The 22,889-nt window shown below is 44.1% G+C and overlaps 1 protein-coding gene across 2 annotated transcripts in view; it reads right to left on the bottom strand.

Moving 5' to 3' along the window:
- The window catches only part of RGL1 (ral guanine nucleotide dissociation stimulator like 1), a 142,635-nt gene that overhangs the window by 102,474 nt on the left and 17,272 nt on the right, over positions 1–22,889 (bottom strand). The window contains exon 2 of one of the 2 annotated variants that reach the window (XM_081867314.1): positions 21,714–21,874. In XM_081867314.1, the coding sequence (XP_081723440.1) occupies positions 21,714–21,764 (51 nt within the window). In that variant the 5' untranslated portion in view covers positions 21,765–21,874. Of the gene's footprint in view, positions 1–21,713; positions 21,875–22,889 lie in introns of those variants that run through there. The other variant, XM_081867316.1, reaches the window with a different exon arrangement.

Raw genomic sequence — 22,889 nt, 5'->3', positions numbered from 1 at the left:
AAAGATGGAGGGCCCAAGGAGACGGGGACGACAGAGGACAAGATGGTTGGACAGTGTTCTCGAAGCTACCAGCATGAGGGAGGCAGTGGAAGACAGGAGTGCCTGGTGTGCTCTGATCCATGGGGTGACGAAGAGTCGGACACGACTAAACAACTAAACAACAACAACTATTAGTAAAGCTGCATTCTGGCAAGTCTTGGGGGCTGAAATGCCAATATACATTAAAGCCATCCTAGTTCTACCAGTCCTATCCACTTACCTGCCGACTTGAATCCCAAGCACCACTGCACGAGAAGTAACAGCTAATGCTTCTGAAAGAGGGCAACCTATGTCCCATCTACCCACCCAAACGTTTCCATGGCTCCACTTTCATAAAACTCAGCCAGCCAATAAAACCCGCTCCTATCAGATACAATAGTAAAAAGAACTTCCATGTTCAGAGGTAAAGGTAAAGGACCCCTGATCATTAGGTCCAGTCATGACTGACTCTGGGGTTGCGGTGCTCATCTCACGGCATACAGCTTCCGGGTCATGTGGCCAGCATGACTAAGCTGCTTCTGGCGAACCAGAGCAGCGCACAGAAACACCGTTTAGCTTCCCACCGGAGCAATACCTATTTATCTACTTGCACTTTGACGTGGTTTTGAACTGCTAGGTTGGCAGGAGCAGGGACCGAGCAACAGGAGCTCACCCCGTCGCGGGGATTCGAACCGCCGACCTTCTGATCGGCAAGTCCTAGGTTCTGTGGTTTAACCCACAGTGCCACCCGCGTCCCTAGATGTCCAGAGGTAGCACATCTCTAAATAGGTAAAGGTAACTGAACGGTTAAGTCCAGTCAAAGACGACTATGTGGTTGCGGCGCTCATCTTGCTTTCAGGCTGAGGGAGCTGGCGTTTGTCCACAGCTTTCTGGGTCATGTGGCCAGCAGGACTAAGGCACTTCTGGCACAACAAGACACCATTATGAGTGCCAGAGCGCACAGAAACACCTGCTACCTTCCTGCCACAGTGGTACCTATTTATCTACTTGCACTGGTGTGCTTTTGAACTGCCATCCCAGGGATGTGGGTGGTACTGTGGTCTAAACTACTGAGCCTCTTGGGCTTGTTGATTGTAAGATTGGCCGTTTGAATCCCCACTGTTGTGTATTGAGTCAAAGGATTTAATATCTCTATTATTATTGTCTGTATTTGCATTAGGGTAAAGTAACTGCCTTTTGGTTCCAGAGGGTACAGCTACTATTGGTTCATTTAAGCTGCTGTATTTGGATCCTCTGTCTTATTGGTTTCCTCCAAAAGGCAGGACTGTGATTGCCTGATACTGTTCCCTCCAAAATCTATCCTTTCTAGCTAGTTCCCTGTCCCTATAAATGTTGCTCTCCCCTCCTCAAGTCCCAGTCTTGTTGCTTTAATAAAGAAGTGTTACTAGAGAACTGTCTCCAGCATAATATGTCAAGAGAGCTGAAATCACTTTGCACTTTGACGTGGTTTTGAACTGCTAGGTTGGCAGGAGCAGGGACCGAGCAACAGGAGCTCACCCCGTCGCGGGGATTCGAACCGCCGACCTTCTGATCGGCAAGTCCTAGGCTCTGTGGTTTAACCCACAGTGCCACCCGCGTCCCTAGATGTCCAGAGGTAGCACAACAACTGGCGACAAGGATGGGATCCGGAATGCTGAGGAGCAGTTAAACGCAGCCCTGCCTCAGAGTCCGGATTGTAGCTAAGAACAAGACTCACTGGCCAGCTGAGAAGACGACCCTGCCCACAGGACAATGGAGAGTCCAAGGGTATTGGAGCCCTTCCAGCCATCAGAGCCCCACACATGGGAAGACTACGTCGAACGCTTCGAGTTCTTCGCAGTGGCTAAAGGGATCACCGATGCCAGCAAAAGAAGGGCCACATTCCTGAGCTACTGTGGGCCTGAGACCTTCAAGCTGGCCAAGGCATTGCTTGCCCCAGCGAAGCTAAGTGAGACATCTCTCAAAGATATTCTTGCCTGCCTAACAAGCCATTTAGCGCCTACTGAGACCAAGATGGCCCGGCGGATGGAGTTTCATAAGAGACAGCAGCGTGCTGGGGAGTCTGTATCTGCATTTCTAGCTGAACTGCGGAAGCTCGCTCAGCACTGCGACTTCCAAGATCTGGAGGAGACTCTCCTGGATCGGTTTATCGGTGGTCTGAGCAGCAAGAAAGCCAGAAGACGCATCGTGGCTAAAGAAGAGGTTACCCTTGCTTCAGCCTTGAAGGAGGCCACCGCCACAGAGAATTATGAAAGAGAGGAGCTTGATGCCAGTCGCAGGGCCCCTAAGCCACAGATAGAAGTAGCGCATGCCATGGACGAGCTAGAGGCTACTCCGAGCCAGAGCCCAGTCCGTGGGGTCGAGTCAGTGCGTCAGGCCTGCACAGTGCACAAAGATCACCGAGGCAGGTGCCCTGGTTGTGGCGGAAACCATGAGCGGAAGAGTTGTCGTTTCCGGGATGCTATGTGCCGGACGTGCGGAAAGACAGGTCACATCGCCAGGGTCTGTAGATCGGCAGCGTTGGGAGCGACAGGAGCACCTAGACTGGAGCATCGCAGATCGGCCACAGCAAACCATGTTCTAAGGGACTGCCACTACGTAACGGAGATCAACGGGAGGGTCGTGCAGTTTCCAGCGCAAGGCAAGGCAAACGTCAAGGTGAAGATTGAGGGTCAGCTGTGCACATGGAGGTGGACTCCAGATCTGGATTCACTATCGTGTCGGACCAGACCGCGAGGACATTTTTCCCCAGGGGTAAGTTGCCCCCTCTGGAGCCCTTCCCAGCAACTTTGCAGTCATACTCAGCGGGCCGCATCCATGTCATGGGAATGTGTGCCGTGAGAGTACAGTTCCGGGACAAACAGGCGGTACTCAAACTGGTGATTGCAAAGGGCAGTCGCCCCAGTCTCCTGGGCACTGACTGGTTCCCCACCCTGGGACTGAGTATATCAGGGCTTAATTCAATCCAAACCTGCCCTGAGATGAGCGAGGCATTATGCAAAGAATTTGCTGGTCTCTTTAATGGAAAACTGGGTTGTTATAAAGGGCCCCCAGTTGACTTTGAATTGGACCCTGGGGTGGCCCCAATCCGACTCAAACCAAGGCGAGTGCCATTTGCACTGCAACCCAAGATCAAAGCAGAGCTGGAGAAATTGGTCAAGCAGGGAGTTCTCTCACCCGTGGACTCCGCTAAGTAGGAGACTCCAATCGTCACGCCCCTTAAAGCAAATGGGGAAGTCAGGATCTGTGCTGATTACAAATGTACTATCAATAAGGCACTCGGGGAAACTCATACCCCATTCCAGTCGTATCACATCTGTTGGCTAAACTGGCTGGGGGCAAGGTGTTCGCCAAAATTGACCTGGCACAAGCTTACCAACAGCTGCCACTAACCCCACAATCAGCGGAAGCACAGACTATTGTCACACATAAAGGGGCATTCAGAGTTAACAGATTACAATTTGGAGTTTGTGTGGCCCCAGGGATTTTTCAAGGGCTCATGGAACGCCTGTTAAGAGGTCTGCCGGGGGTCTTGCCATTTTTTGATGACGTTTTGATTGCTGGAAAAGACCCACAGGAACTGGTTGCGCGTGTCCGTGCAGTGTTGCTCAAGTTCAAGGAGGTGGGGTTGCAACTAAAAAAGGAAAAATGCAGTTTTGGGGTGCCAACTGTGGAATTCTTGGGGTTTAAAATTGATGCATCAGGCATCCACCCCACAGATGCTAAGGTTAAGGCCATCATCGATTCACCACAACCACAGAACAAGACGGAGTTGCAGTCATTCCTGGGACTTATTAACTTTTATCATTCGTTCTTACCCCAGAAAGCTTCGGTAGCTGAACCATTACATAGACTGTTGCAGAAAAAGAATGTGTGGCGATGGGGGCAGGAGCAGCAGAAGGCTTTTGACTCCTTGCGAGGAATGCTGAGTAGCGAGAGCGTCCTTGCTCATTATGATGAATCGAAGCCACTGGTCCTGGCATGTGATGCCTCTCAATACGGCCTGGGGGCGGTGCTGAGTCATAGGGAACCGGATTGGTCGGGAAAGCCCATCTCTTTCTATTCCCGTACGTTGTCGCCCACGGAGCACAACTATGCTCAAATTGACAAAGAGGCGCTTGCAATTGTGGCAGGAATCAAAAAGTTCCATGATTATGTGTACGGTCGTCATTTCTCCATTGAAACGGACCACAAACCACTGTTGGGGTTGTTCAACCCAAACAAACAAACGCCACAAATTCTCTCCCCCAGAATGTTGCGTTGGTCTATAGTCCTGAACGGGTTCCAGTACACCTTGACCCATGTGCCGGGGAAACGGTTGTGCCACGCTGATGCGCTGAGTCGATTGCCCCTTCCTGGCGGGAGCAATGAGGATCCTGCTCCAGCGGAGCACATAATGATGCTGGAAACACTTCCGGGGGCTCCTGTAACGGCTACTGATATTGCTGAGAAAACGAGGAAAGATGCTGTTCTCTCTCGTGTGCTCACTTGGGTGGGGAGGGGGTGGCCAGGTGGTCCGCATGAAGACAAATTCAGGCCTTATGCGACAAGGCAGCACGAGTTATCCATGCATAAGGGTTGTCTCCTGTGGGGAGATAGGGTGATCATCCCAGCACCACTGAGAAACAGGGTTCTTGAGACGCTTCACATGGGACACCCGGGAATGGTCAGGATGAAGTCGCTAGCCTGATGTTATGTGTGGTGGCCTGGAATGGACCAGAACATAGAGCAATGGGTACGAACATGCAAGGCATGCCAAGAGGTGCGGCCAGAAGTGGCCAGAGCACCAGTTCACTGGTGGGAGCAGTCCAGAGCTCCCTGGAGCCAGCTGCACTTAGATTTTGCTGGGCCATTCCAGGGGAAGGTCTTTTTGGTTCTCGTCGATGCATATTCCAAATGGTTAGAAGTGGCGATGGTCCCTAGCATGGCATCAGCTGCCGTAATCAAGGTGTTGAGGCAGCTGTTTGCAACCCACGGGTTACCTGAGACCATTGTATCAGATAATGGGGCAGCTTTTGTATCCCAAGAATTCAGGGCATTCTTGGCTGATAACTTCATAAGAGGGGTCACATCCGCGCCCTTTCATCCATCCTCCAATGGACAGGCGGAGCGCATGGTAAGAACAGCCAAAGAATCCATTGTGCGCTTAATGGAGGGTAACTGGTCAGCTCGCATCGCGCGAATGTTATTTTTGCAGCATGCGACGCCGTGTACTGCGACAGGCAAGTCGCCAGCTGAGCTGCTCTTGGGTAGAAGATTGGTAACGGTGCTGGATTATGTCCACCCGGATAAAATGCCAAACCGTAATTCAAGAGCAAACCCCCAGGCTGAGACTGACACAACAAGGTATTTCGCCCCTGAAGATCTGGTCTGGGTGAGGAACTATTCACGAGGTTCGCGGTGGGTGGCTGGTGTGGTCACCCGGACTAGTGGACCTGTGTCCTATTATGTGACCTTGGAAAATGGGCAAGTTTGGAAGAGACATATAGATCAGCTGAGGCGCCGGGCGCTCAGTAGGGAGGAGTCTGATAATTCATCCCTGGCTAACGGCGCAGAGCTGCAAGACCAGAGTGAAAATGGCCCAGAGGTGCAATCACCAGGGGCTTCAGCAAATGAACCAGGGTCTGCTAGTCCTCAGGATGACGAGGTACAGGTAGGGGACCCTGAGATGTCTGGGACTCCATCTGTTCCTGACGAAACCCCTATAGCAGCCCCCCTACCACAGGTGACACCCAATCCAGAACCGGCAACACTTGTTGTCAGGAGATCAAGTAGAAGTTGTAGGACCCCACAGTACCTGAGAGATTACGTCTGCTGTGCTCACTAGGGGGGGAGGGGTGTTGTGTATTGAGTCAAAGGATTTTATATCTGTATTATTATTGTCTGTATTTGCATTAGGGTAAAGTAACTGCCTTTTGGTTCCAGAGGGTACAGCTACTATTGGTTCATTTAAGCTGCTGTATTTGGATCCTCTGTCTTATTGGTTGCCTCCAAAAGGCAGGACTGTGATTGCCTGATATTGTTCCCTCCAAAATCTATCCTTTCTAGCTAGTTCCCTGTCCCTATAAATGTAGCTCTCCCCTCCTCAGGTCTTAGTCTTGTTGCTTTAATAAAGAAGTGTTACTAGAGAACTGTCTCCAGCATATTATGTCAAGAGAGCTGAAATCACAAACCCCACGTCACAACACCCACGATGGGGTGAGTTCCTGTTTCTCTGTCCTAGCTCCTGCCAACCTAGCAGTTCCCTCAGCCCCATAGTCGCCTTTGTCTGGATATAACCATCCAGGGCTCCTTTACCTCTAAATACCAGTTGCTAGGAACAAAGAATAGACTAGCAAGGGCATCACTTTTATGCCTTGCTTGTGAGTTTCCAGAGAGGCTGGCTGCTGTTAAACAGAATGGTGGACAGAGAGGGACTTTGGTGTGACCCAGCAGGGATCTTCTTAGGTCTTCATGCAATAAAAAACCCCAATTAGCATTCTTCTACCCCAACGCCATGCACTGAAACTATTTCCTCTTTACACATCAATTTCCTTCCCAGATTCCCCCTCAAATTGTTCCCCCTTCCAAAAATTCACTGATCAGATTTCCAGTTACAAAAATTATTATCCCTAGATTCTCCCCAGTTGTGCCCACTACTGCTCTCATCCAAAGAAACAAACAGAGAAGTGAGGGAGGTAGGAGGTCCACATTAGTCTGGGGAGCTACAAAAATTATACAATAAAGCAAATGGTTACTGAGAGCTAGTTGAGGCATTACAGAAAAGGGCATAATTTTGGGAACCGCAATGGCATGTAAATACTGATGTGGACATAATACTTTACACACATTTCAGTGACAGATGCTTAAACAGAAGTGTGCCCCTGCAATTTCACTGATGATTTTGATCTTACTGTGAGAATAAGCCTTTGACACGTTATCATGTTAGAAAACAGAGAATGCTGCAAACTCTCAGAAGCCCAGCTCAGCATCCAGCATCAAGAGGTAAGAAAATGACAGTGTGACATTTTAAGCTGACCCACTGCAAAAAGTCAGCTTGCTACATCTCCCCTCCTCTGCTTACATGTCTCCAAAATGGCAGGAAGGGAGGCCAGGGACCCAAAGCCATTTGTGCACACCTGGGCCAAAAAGTGGAAATGGAATCAGCACCACCCAGTCACCCAAACTGGCACATTTATTTACCTGTTTAATGCACACCAATATGTAGAAATTTATTTCTACCAATTTATTTAGATTGCATACATTCACACTGATTCTTGATTGGGTTTGGCATGCTGTGACTCTCCAAGAGAAGCCATGGCTGCAGTCCACCTCCATGCTTGCCGTTGGTGCAGGCATAGGGACGTGACATTGCCTTCTACATTGCTGGAGGGGGGAATTGGAAAGCTTGACTGCAGCTTTGTAGGGCAGAGGTGGGCAACCTGTTGCCCTCCAGATGTTGCTCCTACATCTCCCATCACCCCTGACTCTTGATCTGGAGCATCTGAAGTCCAACAGCATCTGGAGGGCCACAGGTATCAGTCCTTCTTTCCATAATTTGCACTGGAGAATAAGGTTAGCTATGCATGCATGCACAACTTAAATCGTACAGTTGACAAGCTCCGTGGATAAAGTCTAAATTGCATTCCCAGTACAGGATTTTCCAAGGCTCATAACTTGTTTAATTCAAAGCCAAAACTCTAAGCACTTCCCAGCGAGAGCAGTTTCCATGCCAAATTTCAGAATGCACCCCCACCACCACTCTGGCAAAAATAAGACAGCTAAAGAAATGCTGTGAAGTGGGTAAGGGAGGCTTCCCCCACCCCACTCTTTCCATATTAGTTTTTGGGCTCAAGCTTTCCAAAAACTTAATGACCAAAAAGCAATCTACAGGCATGGTGCTGCTCACAGAGAATGTTTCTCTTTTCAAATTTAGGTGACTGCTACAGCCTTGGGGGACACAACAAAACGTACTAGCCTATCCACTGAACATACACCTCCTACATTTAATGCCACCCTGGCTTGCCATCTCCCTGGCACCCTGTGGCCCCATCCCACATTATCACGGGAGCAGCCAAAGGACAGCTCCATCTTCTTCTTCTTTGGTGATCACTCGTAGCCAAGTAAGATTGTCTTCCATAAACACGGTTTTAACAGTGAGTCCGTAAGTGACTGTGGAGGCCAATTCTGGATCCACACATCCTTCCACAGTGGGGACATTGGTTTCCGGGCGGGAGTTGAGCAAGGTGTGGATTTGCCAAGCGTGTCTTCCTCTTAGCATGTTTCTCCCTTGCGTCCTGAGGTCAAGTGTCTTCAAAGCCCATGACACCTTTAGTAAAGGCTGTTCTCCAACTGGAGTGCTTGCAGGCCAGTGTTTCCCAGTTGTCAGTGTTTATACTACATTTTTTAAGATTTGCCTTGAGACAGTCTTTAAACCTCTTTTGTTGACTGTAGTGTGCACACACTCAGAGGATGACCTCCAAACCATCCTGAATATCTTTGAAGAAGCTTACGAAAAGCTTGGCCTATCACTCAACATCCAAAAAACCAAAGTGCTGCACCAACAAGTACAAAATAACCGCTCTGCAGCACCACAGATCCAACTCAATGGTGTAACGTTGGGAAATATTGTTCACTTCTCCTACCTAGGCAGTTATCGTTCCACAAGGGCCAACATTGATGCCGAAATCCAACATTGCCTGAGCTCTGCAAGTGCGGCTTTCTCCCGATTGAAGTGGAGTGTTTGAGGACCGAGACAATCACAGGGAAACCAAAATGCTTGTTTACAAAGCTATTGTACTACCAACCTTACTATATGCTTGTGAAACATGGACCACTTATTAACGCCATCTCCAGCTCCTCAAAAGTTTCCATCAACGGTGTCTCTGAAAAAATTTACACATCACTTGGGAAGACAGGTGAACTAATATCAGTGTACTGGAAGAAGCAATGATTCTTCAACATTGGACTGGTCATGTTGTGCGGATGCCTGATGATCGTCTTCCAAAGCAACTACTCTATTCCAAACAGCTCCATCACACACCATTTAAAGTAACATCAGATGCTCAAGTCACATGAGAGAAACCCACAACGTGGCTCCAACCTATGCTAGCACTGCCCCAGTCTAGAAGTGGTGAGACTAGCATGGCAGTAAAGCACAACATAGGCTCCTTCCACACACCCTGGAGTATTCAATTTTAAGTCTCCATTTCACAGTCATTGTTCAGCAGGTTCTTATAGGTCCTAGAAAGCAGGTCCCCCACTGGACCTACTCCTGTGCCTTTACCAGCAGTCTGATACACATAAATTTAACAGGTGGAGATAAATGAATGGGAAAGATTAGAGCACAATCCTCTACATGTCTATTTAAAAGTAACCTCATTGACTTCCGGGTTGGCGCCATCGCCGAATGGCGGACTCCCTCCGAGCTCCGGAGGGAGCCTGCTCGGCAGGGGCTGGGTCCTACCGCGCCGGCGACGCGGGGACCCTCAAAAACCATGGGCGCTGAAACCCATGGACATGGTGACTCGGCTGGCACCTTTTGCGCCCCCCCCGACCCGCGAAGGAGCCTTTTTAAAGGCTGCGGAACGGGTGACAGGGGGGGTGTGGTGTTTTGAGTCCTCCGCTTCCCCTGCCGAGCGAAGCCGCATGCCATTCGACGGAGAGCGCTGACTTCTTCTATTGAAAATTTGGACTCAAAAGAATAACCCGTGAGTAATTGGAACCTGGATTAAAAAGGGGGATAAATTTTTAAAAAATCCGGAGCGAGCGGGGGAGGCGCAAAAAGGAAGTCAGCCCCCCCCCCTTGTTGTAGAGGAGTTAAAGTAATGGATTTGACAACTAAGATCGAGTGCAACCCTATTTTGACAAAGTTACTAACTTCGCGATGGAAAATTATAAGACTGAGCTAGAGGAGAAAGGTGGAATTGAACTAAAAAACAACCCCCCCCCCCGGAATCCTGGGAGCGATTTGTGAGAGCGCCGGGAGAAGAGAAAGAGAGGTTTTGACAGCTGTCAAAGAGCTGTCAAAGCGGAAGAACAAAAATGAGAACTTTGTTACGAGGACTTTGCCGGTTACATTTGTTATAAATTGGATACAAATTGTTTAAAACAAGGAATAACAAGTTATTTTGAATGGTGGGCGTGATCTGGAAGGGAACTGAGTTATTGCAATCCACCTAGAGGAGCTGAGGGATATTACAAGTAATGTTGGCTTGGAATCTGAATAGAACTTTTTATCTCCTGGGAAACTGCAGAAATGGAACACTATTTTGTCTACAGAGGTCTACACACTAAAGGAGACAATAGATTTATCTATTGAAGAATGGAAGGGACTTGGCATAATGTTTTGTTCCTGAATAACAGAGCCTCTGCAGAGGAATTAGAAGCTTTTGGAATTAGAACATTTGTGCAGGAGAGCAGGAAAAAAAAAAAAAAGGAGGAGAGAGATCAACAAGAACAACAAGAACAACAAGAATTGGATAAAGTTGGAAGTGGGAACATTTGGGACATCCAGATTTGAAAGGTCTAAAGAAATAAAATTGGAGTCTTTACTCCTAAATATAAAAATCTGGATGGAAGAAATGGGCCTTTCTGAGATAGACTCCTTCCAAGATTGGACATTCCAAATTAAAGATGACTGGTAAAGGACTATGGCCTAGATCAGACGTTGATGAACATTGGGAACGCAACCGGGAAAGGGGGGAGGGAAATTTGGAATCCAAAGGGCGTAAAATTATATTTGATTATTTTAATTATATTTTATAATTTTATCCTAATTAATTATATTTGATTATTTTAATCTGTATTGTATATCAAAGGGGGGAACGCGTGGAAGGGAACAGGTCGATTTTAGGGGATGGGAAAATATTTTTAAAATTGGGCTAATGATAATAAGTTCAAAATCTGGGATAAGAACTTGCTGAATTTATTTGTAAGAATTGGAATACAAGAGAGGGAGGGGAGGGGAAGTCCTGGAAATATGTTATTGAAAATAAGATCTTAAATTCGGATGTTTTGTTTTTCTTTTTATTTTGTTGTAATTGAAAATTTCTAATAAATATTATTTAAAAAATAAAATAAAAGTAACCTCATTGTTTTCAAAGGAAGCTTAATGCATTGGACTGCAGCCTTAGAATGCTTCGCAGTGGGAGCTTACTACCGTAGGGACATTCATTTTTTGCAAACAGGTAATTGTCAAGGCTTTTTGAAACTTACTGGATTTCCCCCAGAAAGGGTAAAACAGGATTCAATGGGGAGGGATATGGGCTGGTATTTTGATAGTTTTAGCATGTTGAGATTACTGTTAAAGGTATGGGTTCAAGGCCAATGCTTTTCTTAAATAATGGGTTAGTTTTAATCAAGCAAGAGTATATTTTTCATTAATGTGTGATACAAGACTGAATGATTTACAAGTTTCTTTTTTAAAAAATAATATTTATTAAAGATTTTCAAATACAACAGAAAAAGAAAAACATCCAAATTTAAAACCTTATTTTCATTGGCATCTTCCCAGGACTTCCCCTCCCCTCCCCTCCCCCTCTTGTATTCCAATTCTTTCAAATAGGTTCAGCAAATTCTTACCCCAAGTTTTAAAATTATTATCATTAACCCAATTTTAAAAATGTTTTCCCGGCGATATTGATTTTTATAGATGCGGAAAAGGCATTCGATAACGTCTCTTGGTTGTTCCTAATAAAATCTATCGAAAGGGCAGGGATAGAGGGGGAGTTTATGAAGGGATTACAGGCAATATATTCAACCCAATCTGCCAAACTGATATTAAATAATAACCTTACAAATACATTTAAAATTGAGAAAGGGACAAGGCAGGGCTGCCCCCTCTCTCCGCTCTTATTCATCATGGTCTTAGAGATATTGGCAAATAAAATAAGATCAACGCCGGAGATACAAGGGATCAGGATAGGATCAAAGGAGTACAAACTAAAAGCTTACGCGGATGACTTGATGCTATCCTTGGAAGAGCCGCATGGAAGTATAAGCAAAGCGCTGAAGATTCTAGAGGAATACGGTAAACTATCTGGTTTTAAATTGAATAAACTAAAAACAAAAATGCTGGCAAAGAACTTAGGAACTGAGGAAAAAGAAAAATTAGAAAGACAATGTGGAATTAAGGTGGCAAAAAAAATAAAATATTTAGGAATATGGCTTACATCAAAAAACATAAACTTAATTGAAGATAACTATTCGCCTGCGTGGAAAGAAATTAAGAAAAACCTGGATGTTTGGAATAGAGCCAATCTTTCTTGGCTGGGTAGGATGGAAGCAATAAAAATGAGCATACTTCCTAAGATGCTGTTTCTGTTCCAAAATATCCCTGTTATCAGAGGGTCTAAAATATTTAAGGATTGGCAGAAGATCCTCTCGAGATTCATCTGGCAGGGAAGAAGGCCAAGGATCAGATTTAAATTACTCACGGATCGGAAGGAGAGAGGAGGACTTGCTGTTCCCAATTTGAAGCTGTATTATGAAGCGGCCTGTCTCTGTTGGGTTAAGGACTGGATAACCCTGGAGAATACAGATTTGTTGGATCTAGAGGGGGCGGACAACAGGTTCGGCTGGCACGCCTACCTCTGGTCAAACAAAGAGAAGATCCACAAAGGGTTCTCGAGCCATATCATCAGGGGCCCTTTGTATGAAGTCTGGGAAAAAAATAAAAAACTGCTAGAAAGGAAAACGCCCTGGTGGCTGTCCCCAACAGATATTTTAATAATTAAAAAAATAAATATGGAAGAGAAAAGATTGACATATGAAGATCTACTGGTAAGATCCCAAGACAGTTGGAAATTAAGACCATACGAGGAGTTGAAAGGAAAGCTGACGAGTTGGTTACAGTACCATCAAGTTAACGCAATATGGACAGAAGATAAAAAAATAGGAATGAATGAAAAGAAGTCCAAATTCCAGATTGAAATAATTGAAAGTAAATCTAAGCTATTATCCAAAATGTACAACATTCTATTGGAATGGGACACAAAAGACGAAGAAATTAAGGATGTTATGGTTAAATGGGCGATAGATCTGGGGTATAATATAGAGTATGAGAAATGGTCAAAATTGTGGAACGAGGGAATAAAATTCACGGCTAGTGCTGCCATTAGAGAAAACTTAGAGAAGATGATATATAGATGGTACCTAACACCAGAAAAACTTAGCAGGATGTATAAGACTGGTAATAAGGCCTGTTGGAAATGCAAAACAAAAGAAGGTAATTTTATACATATGTGGTGGGGGTGTGAGGAAATGAAAAAATTTTGGAATCAGATTTATAGCGAGCTAAAGAAAATACTCAGATACACATTCCCCAAAAAGCCAGAAGCCTTTTTACTAGGTATTATCGGAGAGGAAATTAGGAAGGAAGATAAAACTCTATTTCAATATTCAACTGCAGCAGCCAGAATATTAGTCGCTCAAAATTGGAAAAATACAAACATACCAACGGTGAAGGAGTGGCAAACAAAATTATATGGTTTTATTGAACTGGCAGAAATGACCCAAAGAATTAAAAACCAAAAAAATGCAAAGTTAAAGGACGATTGGAATAAATTTATAGTCTATATTGAAGGTAACTTAGGAAACTTACCAACTATAGCAGGTCAGCTATAAAACTTTCGATGTATATACCATTTATTAATACCAGCTGTTAAAACTTAACTATTAAAAGTAGAAATCCGAAATCAGCAGGGAGGGAAGTCAGATGTTTTATGTGTAATGTATTAGTTTTTTTCTGTTTCGCGGCTTTTTGTGTTTGTCTTTCTTTTTTTTTATATAATTTTTTTTTGTTAAGATATTTAGTGACTAGTTGTATCTATTCTTTTCTATACAATTGTATTTGCTTGTTTCTTTTTTAATTTTCTTTTTCCTTTTTTTTTTGGTATATTGTCTCTGTATGTGTGTCTTAAATGAATCTCAATAAAGAAATTTAAAAAAATAAAAATAAAAAATGTTTTCCCATCCCCTAAAATCGACCTGTTCCCTTCCACGAGTTCCCCTCTTTAGTATGCAATACAGATTAACATAAAAAATAGAAAAAAGAATAAAATGTAATTTAACACCCTTTGGATTCTAAATTTCCCTCCCCCCTTTCCCGGTTGCGTTCCCAATGTCCGTCAATGTCTACTGTCATCCTGGAGCTCCCACATCTAAGCCATGGTCCTTCACCAGTCCGCTTTGCCGTCTTTTTAATAGTCTTTGCCGTCCTTTAATCATCTTTGGTTTCGAATGTCCGATCTTGGAAGGAGTCTATCTTCCAACTTTGTCCAATTCTTGTTATTCTTGTTGTTCTTGTTGTTCTCTCTCCTCCTCTTTTTTTTTTTTCCCTGCTCTCCTGCACAAATGTTCTAATTCCAAAAAGCTTCTAATTCCTCTGCAGGGGTTTTGTTATTCAGGAACAAAACATTACGTCAAGTCCCTTCCATTCTTCAATAGATAAATCTATTGTCTCCTTTAGTGTATAGACCTCTGTAGACAAAATAGTGTTCCATTTCTGCAGTTTCCCAGGAGATAAAAAGTCCTATTCAAATTCCATGCCAGCAGTACTTGTAGTGTCCCACAGCTCCTCTAGAGGGATTTATAGTAACACAGTTTCCTTCCCGATCACACCCAGCAGTCAAAGTAACTTATTATTCCTTGTTTTAAACAGTTTATATCCAATTTATAACAAATGTAACCAGCAAAGTCCTCGTAACAAAGTTCTCTTTTTGTTCTTCCGCTTTGACAGCTCCTTTGACAGCTGTCAAAACCTCTATTTCTCCTCTCCCGGCGCTCTCACGGATCGCTCCCGGGGTTTCCGGGGGGGGGGGTGTTGCATTTTAATTCACATTCCACTTTTCTCCTCCAGCCCAGCTTATAATTTTCCATCGCGAAATTAATAACTTTATCAAAAAAAAAAAAAGGTTGCACTCGATCTTAGTTGTCAAATCCTTTGCTTTAGCTCCTCTACAACAGGGGGGAGGCTGACTTCCTTTTTGCACCTCCCCGCTCGCTCCAAATTTTTTTTTTTTAAAAAAAATCCCCTTTTTAATCCAAGTTCCAATTACTCACGGGTTATTCTTTTAAGTCCAAATTTTCAATGGAAGAAGTCAGCGCTCTCCGCCAAATGGCATGCGGCTTCACTCGGCAGGGGGAGCGGAGGACTCACAGCACCACCACCCCCGTCACCCGCTCCATAGCCTTTAAAAAGGCTCCTTCGCGTGGTGGGGGGGGGCACAAACGGTGCCCGCCGAGTCACCATGCCCATGGGTTTCAGCGCCCATGGTTTTTGAGGGTCCCCGCGTTGCCGGCGCGGTAGAACCCAGCCCCTGCCGAGCAGGCTCCCTCCGGAGCTCGGAGGGAGTCCGCCATTCGGCGATGGCGCCAACCCGGAAGTCCCTGAATGATTTACAAGTTTCTATGTAGCTGTACATAAATATATTTGCACATGTACAGAGCAGTCATCTATGCTATGCAGTGCTGGAAAATTGTCTTTATCTATGTGGAGTTGGATGTGTCTCTGAGGTCTATCTGGCCCCTGCATTTTTCAGTACTTGCAGTCTTCCCTACCAGTCTATGCTACAAACAGAGGCCTAAGGGTGGTAGGGATAGTCTTTACTGATGTGGAGTTCTCGTGCTAGAAAGCCTTCCCTGTTTTTGCTTTGCTCCCTTATTTTCTTGAAAGACCTAGAGATTGATTTATCTCTCAATTTCAGCTTCTCTCAGTTTCTCATTTTTTCAGTCTTAAGTTCAGTTCTCCACATTTCTGATCATGGTGATTTTTTTTTTTTTTAAAGTCCTCATTAAAAATTTAGTGTGGATTCCTCCCAATATTTTGTATGCAATTTTGCCTGATACATGCACTTTTGCAAGCAATTTCCCCTAAAATAGTATATTTTGTGTGTTATGGTATTTTCTTGAATAGCTGCATTTTAATACACATATAATATATAATTTTTAAACACGTATAATGTTACGTAATATACACGTTTTTGGTACACATTCTTTGGTTGGAGAATAGTGTTACAAAATCCGGAGCACTGTGACTTTTCACAGAGAGCCGTGACCTGGCTGATCTGGCTATGATTTAGAAAGTGGAGATATGGTGGGTTCACATTAAATTCAAAACCAAACTTAATTTCTCCCTCATCCTCATTCTGGACTAACAGTAAAGCTAGAGAAAGAGAATTGAAGATGGCATGATGCACTATGGTTACTTGTGACCGGTACAGAAAACATGCGACAAAACCTGTCTGACCGGAGACAATAATGAGACAAAAGAAGTGACTGTACATCATGGGCTGTGATGGCTCCATCAGACTACCTAATCCTCTTAAAGGACTATTGTCAGCTTTATAAATTTATGAACAGCAGTTGTCACAGGCCCTCCCAACCACTGTAACAAGCCACACCCTTTGAGTTAATGCAGCAAAGTGACAGGTCACAGGTCACAGGCATAACCTATGTTGCTCTACTATGCAGGCCACACTTTTCCTCAAGAAGCCTGGACATCATTGTAAGTTAATGTTTAGCAGCTTTTCTGCTGTCAACCCTTTTCTTGCCTTCCCTCTCCGCTCAAGAATTGGATACTTGCCCACATTTCTTATATTTAACTAGTTCAAAGCCCAAGGACTTTGTACCTTCCCATCCATGCAGGTGCAATAACTCGGCTTAAGTTTGACTCACTCAGTTCCAGTAATCACTTATTTCAAAGGTGCCAGCTATGTAGCTTTATTACTTCCAAAAAGGTCAGTCCATTCAAAAGATTAGTTTTATACATGCTGTAGAGGAGGCAAAGCCCTACAGGCTTGTTGAATGCCTAGGCCAGTTTTTGTGGCTTAAATGCTAAAATTAACTTTGTGCTCTTGGAGTATACAATAACAACATTCTCAGGTGTGGGGATCGATAAAAATGACACCAACCAAGATTCATAAAACAATACCCCTTTTGACATCCCTATCCACTTGCCTTTTACATTCCATGGGAACATATTTGAGCTTTAAAAAACCAAACCCTCGAACTGCCTCCTCCCCTCCCTTCAGAATGGCATAAAACTGTTTCCTGCTCAACGTCATTTGAAGGTTCTTTCAGCTGAGCCCCTCCAAAGAATCAGCGCCCCACCCTCACAAAACTAACTTCCTCTGTGTTAAGACTTGGCCCCATAACAGTCTTTAAGCCAAGGGACATCAGGCAGGGATTCAACTTGTGTGTCACCACCTAGTAGTAAAGGCAAAAGCAGATCCATCAATAGGCGAGTGCAGGTTAAGTGTCATTTTCCAATCCCTAGAAGAATTTCTGGGTCGGGATTTAGCAAAAGGCCTACTCTTGCTGCTTGCAGATTGCCTTTCCCTCTGCCTTAGCTTAGCTGAAGGAGAGATAAACCTAGGGGTCAAACTACAGTAGACACTAAATGTTGGCAACTACAACTGGGTTGGGGCTGCTGCTGTTAGTAAGTACTAAGCCTGGGGCGTGGATGATTTCCATCAGGACTGCGGTGCACAGGGAGGAAAGTTTAACTCATCCTTTCCCAACCTAGAGCCCTCCCAATGTTTTGGATCACAATTCCCAGCATCTCTGACCACGGATCATACTGGCTGCGGCTTACAGGAGCTGTACTCAGTTCAATTCAGTAAGCTTATTATCCTAGCCAAAGGCCATGACATAATCATACAACACAGGCAATATAAAATATAAAACAAAACATCTACTTGAACAAACAAAACCATGTATTGTAAGCAAAACTATCAATGGGGAGCCTCCACAACTACAAACAGTATATTTCAATTTAGACCTCCAAATTTCCCTTACAATTTACTGATGTTTTGTCCAACTCCTTCTTCCTAATCTTTCCAGCGCAAAAAGGGCCACTATGAGTCACAAAGGCATTAGTCACTCAACAAACCACAGACCCCTCACTGTTCTTGAACAACTGTAGGGCACAAGGTTGGGGAAGGGTGGTTTAATCTCTTCCCACACCCCAGCCACAATCTCTGTGGTACAATTGGCCTTAGGGAAAAAAGCTCCCCAATATGCAACTACCGATGGCGTATGTAGTGCTGTCTACTGTCCTGCAGCTCTAGATGCACCTTCTGGCATCATGGCACTGAAACGTCTCCTTCTTTCTTCCATCTCTGAGCTATAAACTCTCCTTTCCCATCTGTGACATCCCTGCCTTCTCATCCCTTGCTCTCTACCCACCACCAGTCTGTTAATTCACCCAGGCAGAAGCTCTGACCAGATGGGCCGCAAGCCACTTCTTCCCCTTCAGGGTCCTTCCTGCTGCAGCCTGGTATGAGAGACAGCAGAGTTCTCAGGAGAAAACTCTGCAGAATCCAGTTGCGCAATCCCAGCTTTCTGGCCCCCTGTACGCCTATGATATTGCACTGTGTTCTCAGTGGCTTCAGTATAAAACCACTGGTGTCAAAGGAGTTAATCTTATTACAGGAACAGGGAGTTTAGAGTTCAACCCAGACCAACATTGGTTGAAGTCAGCAGAAAACGACTTGCAGTCTCCAGTGGAAAATTGGCAAGACATCCCTAGCCCTTTCCAATTCCAAACTATTCAGCTAACTAAACCAGCCCAGCAATGAGTTGTATTTTTGCTGCATCCCAATTAAACTCAATGGGTTGTATCCAACGCTGTTGTTCAGCTTCTGTCAATGAAACAGAGGGACAAAATACAGTGATTTCCCTTGCAGGCGCCCACACTCCTTAACCTGCCCCCAGAGGGTTGAAGGCTCCAGGAACACAGGAATCTGCCTTATCCACCATTGGTCCATTTAGCTCAGTATTTTCAACACAGACTGGCAGCGACTCACCAGGATTTATTCCCAACCTCACCTGAAGACATCAGGGATTGAACTTTTTGCATACAAAACATTGTACTCTGTTATTGAGCTATGGCTGTTCCACAAAGTGTCAGGGCAGGCATGGGGTGGGTGGAAATCACTGAAAATTGCTTCCCTCCCACTGATACAAGCCTTACTGTCGCGGAACAACACTGCTGAGTGCCCCACAAAGTGGTTAGAATCCATTCCTCATCTGGATGTATTTTTCAGTACTGAATCAACTTCAATTTTGCTTCATTTCTCTTGAGCCTTATCACTCCCATACAGCTGAGTCCAATCATTTAATTCCAGAACATTGTTTGAGTATTTGTGGGTTTGTTTGATAAACAACAAAAAGCCACTTGGCTAAATCAACTGCACCCCAGCTTAGTACTGATACTCCATCCACAATCACACACTAGCTCACAGGTTACAAGTTTAAAAGCCAATGAAATGCATTTGATTATCATGACCATTTGCTATAAAAAGACAAAAAATCATTCAGGATTGTTGCTGCTACCAACAAAATTATACTGCTGAAATGAAGAAGAAAGCTTGGTGTAACCAGGCTGGGATTTCTGTGTGGGAGGACTGTGAGCTTTGTTTATTTCTAGTATTCAAAGAACATTCCTGGGCTCTAAGTTCTTTAATTCTTAGTTTATCTTTTGCATCAGGCGCTGGTTGGTGGTTCTTGGGGTTGTAGTAGAAAACAAAATAGATCCTGCAAGCCTGAAGTCTGTCTTTTCCTAATTTGGATAAGCAATAGCCCATCACCCCTCCCATTTCACTTTAATTGGGGCCCAACTCTAATAACCACTTTGTGAGTCTCATGTTTTGTTAAAAAAAAAAAAGTATATGGAACAACACAAAGCAATTAATATTCCTATTGTAAGAGAACAGAGGGAATATGTAGTAGCACATTTCAGAGGGAAAGCTTTACACCGGGGTAGGCAACCTAAGGTCCGTGGGCCGGATGCGGCCCAATCACCTTCTGAATCCAGCCCGCGATCGGTCTGGGAATCAGCATGTTTTTACATGAGTAGAATGTGTCCTTTTATTTAAAATGCATCTCTGGGTTATTTTTGGGGCCTGCCTGGTGTTTTTACATGAGTAGAATGTATGCTTTTATTTAAAATGCATCTCTGTGGGGCATAGGAAGGAATTCGTTCATTTTCCCCCAAAATATAGTCCGCCCCTCCTCCCCCAAGGACTGAGGGACGGTGGAGCGGCTCACGGCTGAAAAAAGTTGCTGACCCCTGCTTTACACATTGGATTCAGACAGGACTCAAAAGCAGGCAAGGATTAGGTCTGCCATCCTATACCCATTTACTTTAGAGTAAGCTCCACTGAGCTCAATGGGGTTTACTTCCTAGGAGTCATTATAGGATGGTGCTGTAAGACATGGTTCTTTCCTCCTGTTTTCAGTCCCAAGCAAAGGAACAGTGTTTCTTTAAAACAGATTTCCCAACTACATAAATTTCCCATAAGAAACTGTATGTGAACCTCCATATTCCCCAAACACAGGAATGCCCTGTGTGCCTTGGTCCTTGCTTACCCCCTGATCAGTGGTGGTTTCTCCATAGGAATCAGTGGTTCTTATCTACCACAATTCATTTATGAATCTATCTTGGTTTGGCAACATCATTTGCTGAAAGATGAAGGTGAAGAAGAGCAGGTTCTGACTAAAAACAATGTGGTCTAACATGGTTTGGGCAGTTTGTTGTAAGGACAGGAAAAAGTGCATTCTGCCCTTATATAATTTGGCTCCATGCTGTGGCTGCCATTGTCTGCCATTTAAGTGCTTAACAGACAGATACACTTGCAACCTGGTCAGTTTGCCCATCCCCCATTTTTACAGCTGTTTCTTATCAGCTTTCCAAACGCACAATATCACCCCAATTGCATGTTTTGTGTCCAACTGTACACTTAAAACCCCACACACACTTGCAAATGAATCGTGAGTCTACATTAAGTATTATTATCCTCTACCAGTGCTTTCTCTGGGGGGACGCAGGGGGACAAAACCCCCTAAACATTTTGTGAATCTTTGTACTTTTGTCCATTTACTGTATTTATTTTTCCAGATTTGAACAATAAAATGGTTATTTTATTGAGTCAAAATGAGAATACCCCTAAAAAAAATTAGGGAAAAAAGCACTGCCCTCCACTATAGAATCCTTCTAGGCTGGAGCAGAGGCGTAGGAAGGTCAGGTTTGCTTACAAAGGAATGTGGATTCTGAGCCTCTGATAACAAGTAGGCGACTGTGGACGGATACCTAAATCTACAGGATGGATTGTGTTTTGGCTTGTGTTATTGTATTTATATTTATTGTTTATTTATTTAATAAAATAAGTGGTTTACCAAAACAAAAAACAAAAAACACAACAACAGTAAAATCAAGAAAAATTAACAGTACTACTTTAAAACATACAAAAGCTAAAATATTAAGATTAAAATTACTTCAACTTCCTAAGCATCAAGGTATGCTTGCCTAAAGAAGAATGCTTTTAGCAGGTGCCCGAAAAGAGTCTAGCACAGGCACATGCTTTGTTGAAATTTCAGCCTTCACGACATAAGAAAACGACCAAATAAACAGCTATTTTCATGGAGGAGGGTCAAGATAGTAACTGATATACATGAAATTTCATATGTAGCTATATAATCCCTAGTGTAGTAAGATAAGACCTTTGGAGCAGGATTTTTTTTGAAAAAGTTTTTTATGAACCGCCCTAGTAGGGCAGTAATTGTCCCTTGATAATTTGTCACCCCCCTCCATGATGGCACCTGGGTCGGGCCCCCGCCCCCCTTTCTTACGCCCCTGGGCTGGAGTACATATGCTGCTGGTTTGCTGTCCACAAACTCTCATGTTAATAACTAATCACGTGCAGTCAGCTTACCTCCCGCATCACTAATACACGCCATACTGAAATGTGATCATCCATGTACATCAGGACCTTGTGGATCTCTTTGGTTTCAGATGCTTCAGGAACAGGGTGCCAGATGGCCTCCAAGGAAAGCTTCAGAAAACCAGATAGTTGTAGGAATCATTATATGCTTCCTGTACCAAATGAAGAGTCATAGTGTCAGAAGTGACCCATTTATTTTTACACCTCTCTCTATATATTCACTTTATTTAGAAGCATACCCAAGCCTTGCAAAAAAGCCCACAAAAATTTACTAGTCCACCAAATTTTCAATAGTCTGCCTGTCCACACAGTCCTTTAAGCATACATCAGATGATTTGGAAATTATTTTCTTTCACATATTGCAGAAGTGGAAATCATTTGTTCATAATATGCAAATTTCAGGTACATGTCATCTTTGTGCCTGCATAGATATGCCCATGCAGCTGATTTGTATATTATAAATCCATAGCATTTTAGTGCAAGTTATTATCATATGTGTTAGTCCCACAATGAAATAGTACACAACTGGCCCTGAAAGTTATAGTCTGACAATCTCAGTGTAATCAAGGGGGACAATTAAGAGCTAAGTTCTGTCTAACTAACCCTTTGGAGTTCAGTTAGTGTCTCAGCAAGCATACAGGTAGGGGTGACCGAGTAGGCATCATGTGCTTACCTTTGAAAAGGCTTTCAGTAAAGCCCTCCCCCCTAAAGATGGAATTCTGAATTGAAAAAAATCAACTCATTTCACATTTAATAATGATTCTACCTCATCTGCACATTGCAAAACAACATGTGGACCAAAACAGAGCCATCCTTCCAGATTTCTGCTTCTTTGAATTTTGAAATGCAGATCAATGGCATGGAACAACTCCCCTGACATGACAGAGGAATATAGAACTATGCCTGGTGTGGAGAAAGTGGATAGGGATAAATTTATATCCCTCTCATAATACTAGAACTCACAGCCATCCAATTAATCTGAATGTTGGAAGGTTCAGACAGACAAAAGGGTGTGCTTCTTCATACACTGAATAGTTAATCCATGGAATTCATAACCACGAGAGGGAGTGAGAGCCACCAATGGGCTGGCTTTCAAAGAGGATTTGACAAATTCAAAGAGGAGCAGACTCCTTGGTTTCTTCAGCTTCTGACTCTGCACTGCTTTCT

Source organism: Podarcis erhardii, assembly GCF_964252035.2.
Source record: "Podarcis erhardii genome assembly, chromosome: 6".
Classification (NCBI taxonomy): Eukaryota; Metazoa; Chordata; class Lepidosauria; order Squamata; family Lacertidae; genus Podarcis; species Podarcis erhardii.
This window is presented reverse-complemented; position numbering and strand designations above follow the sequence as displayed.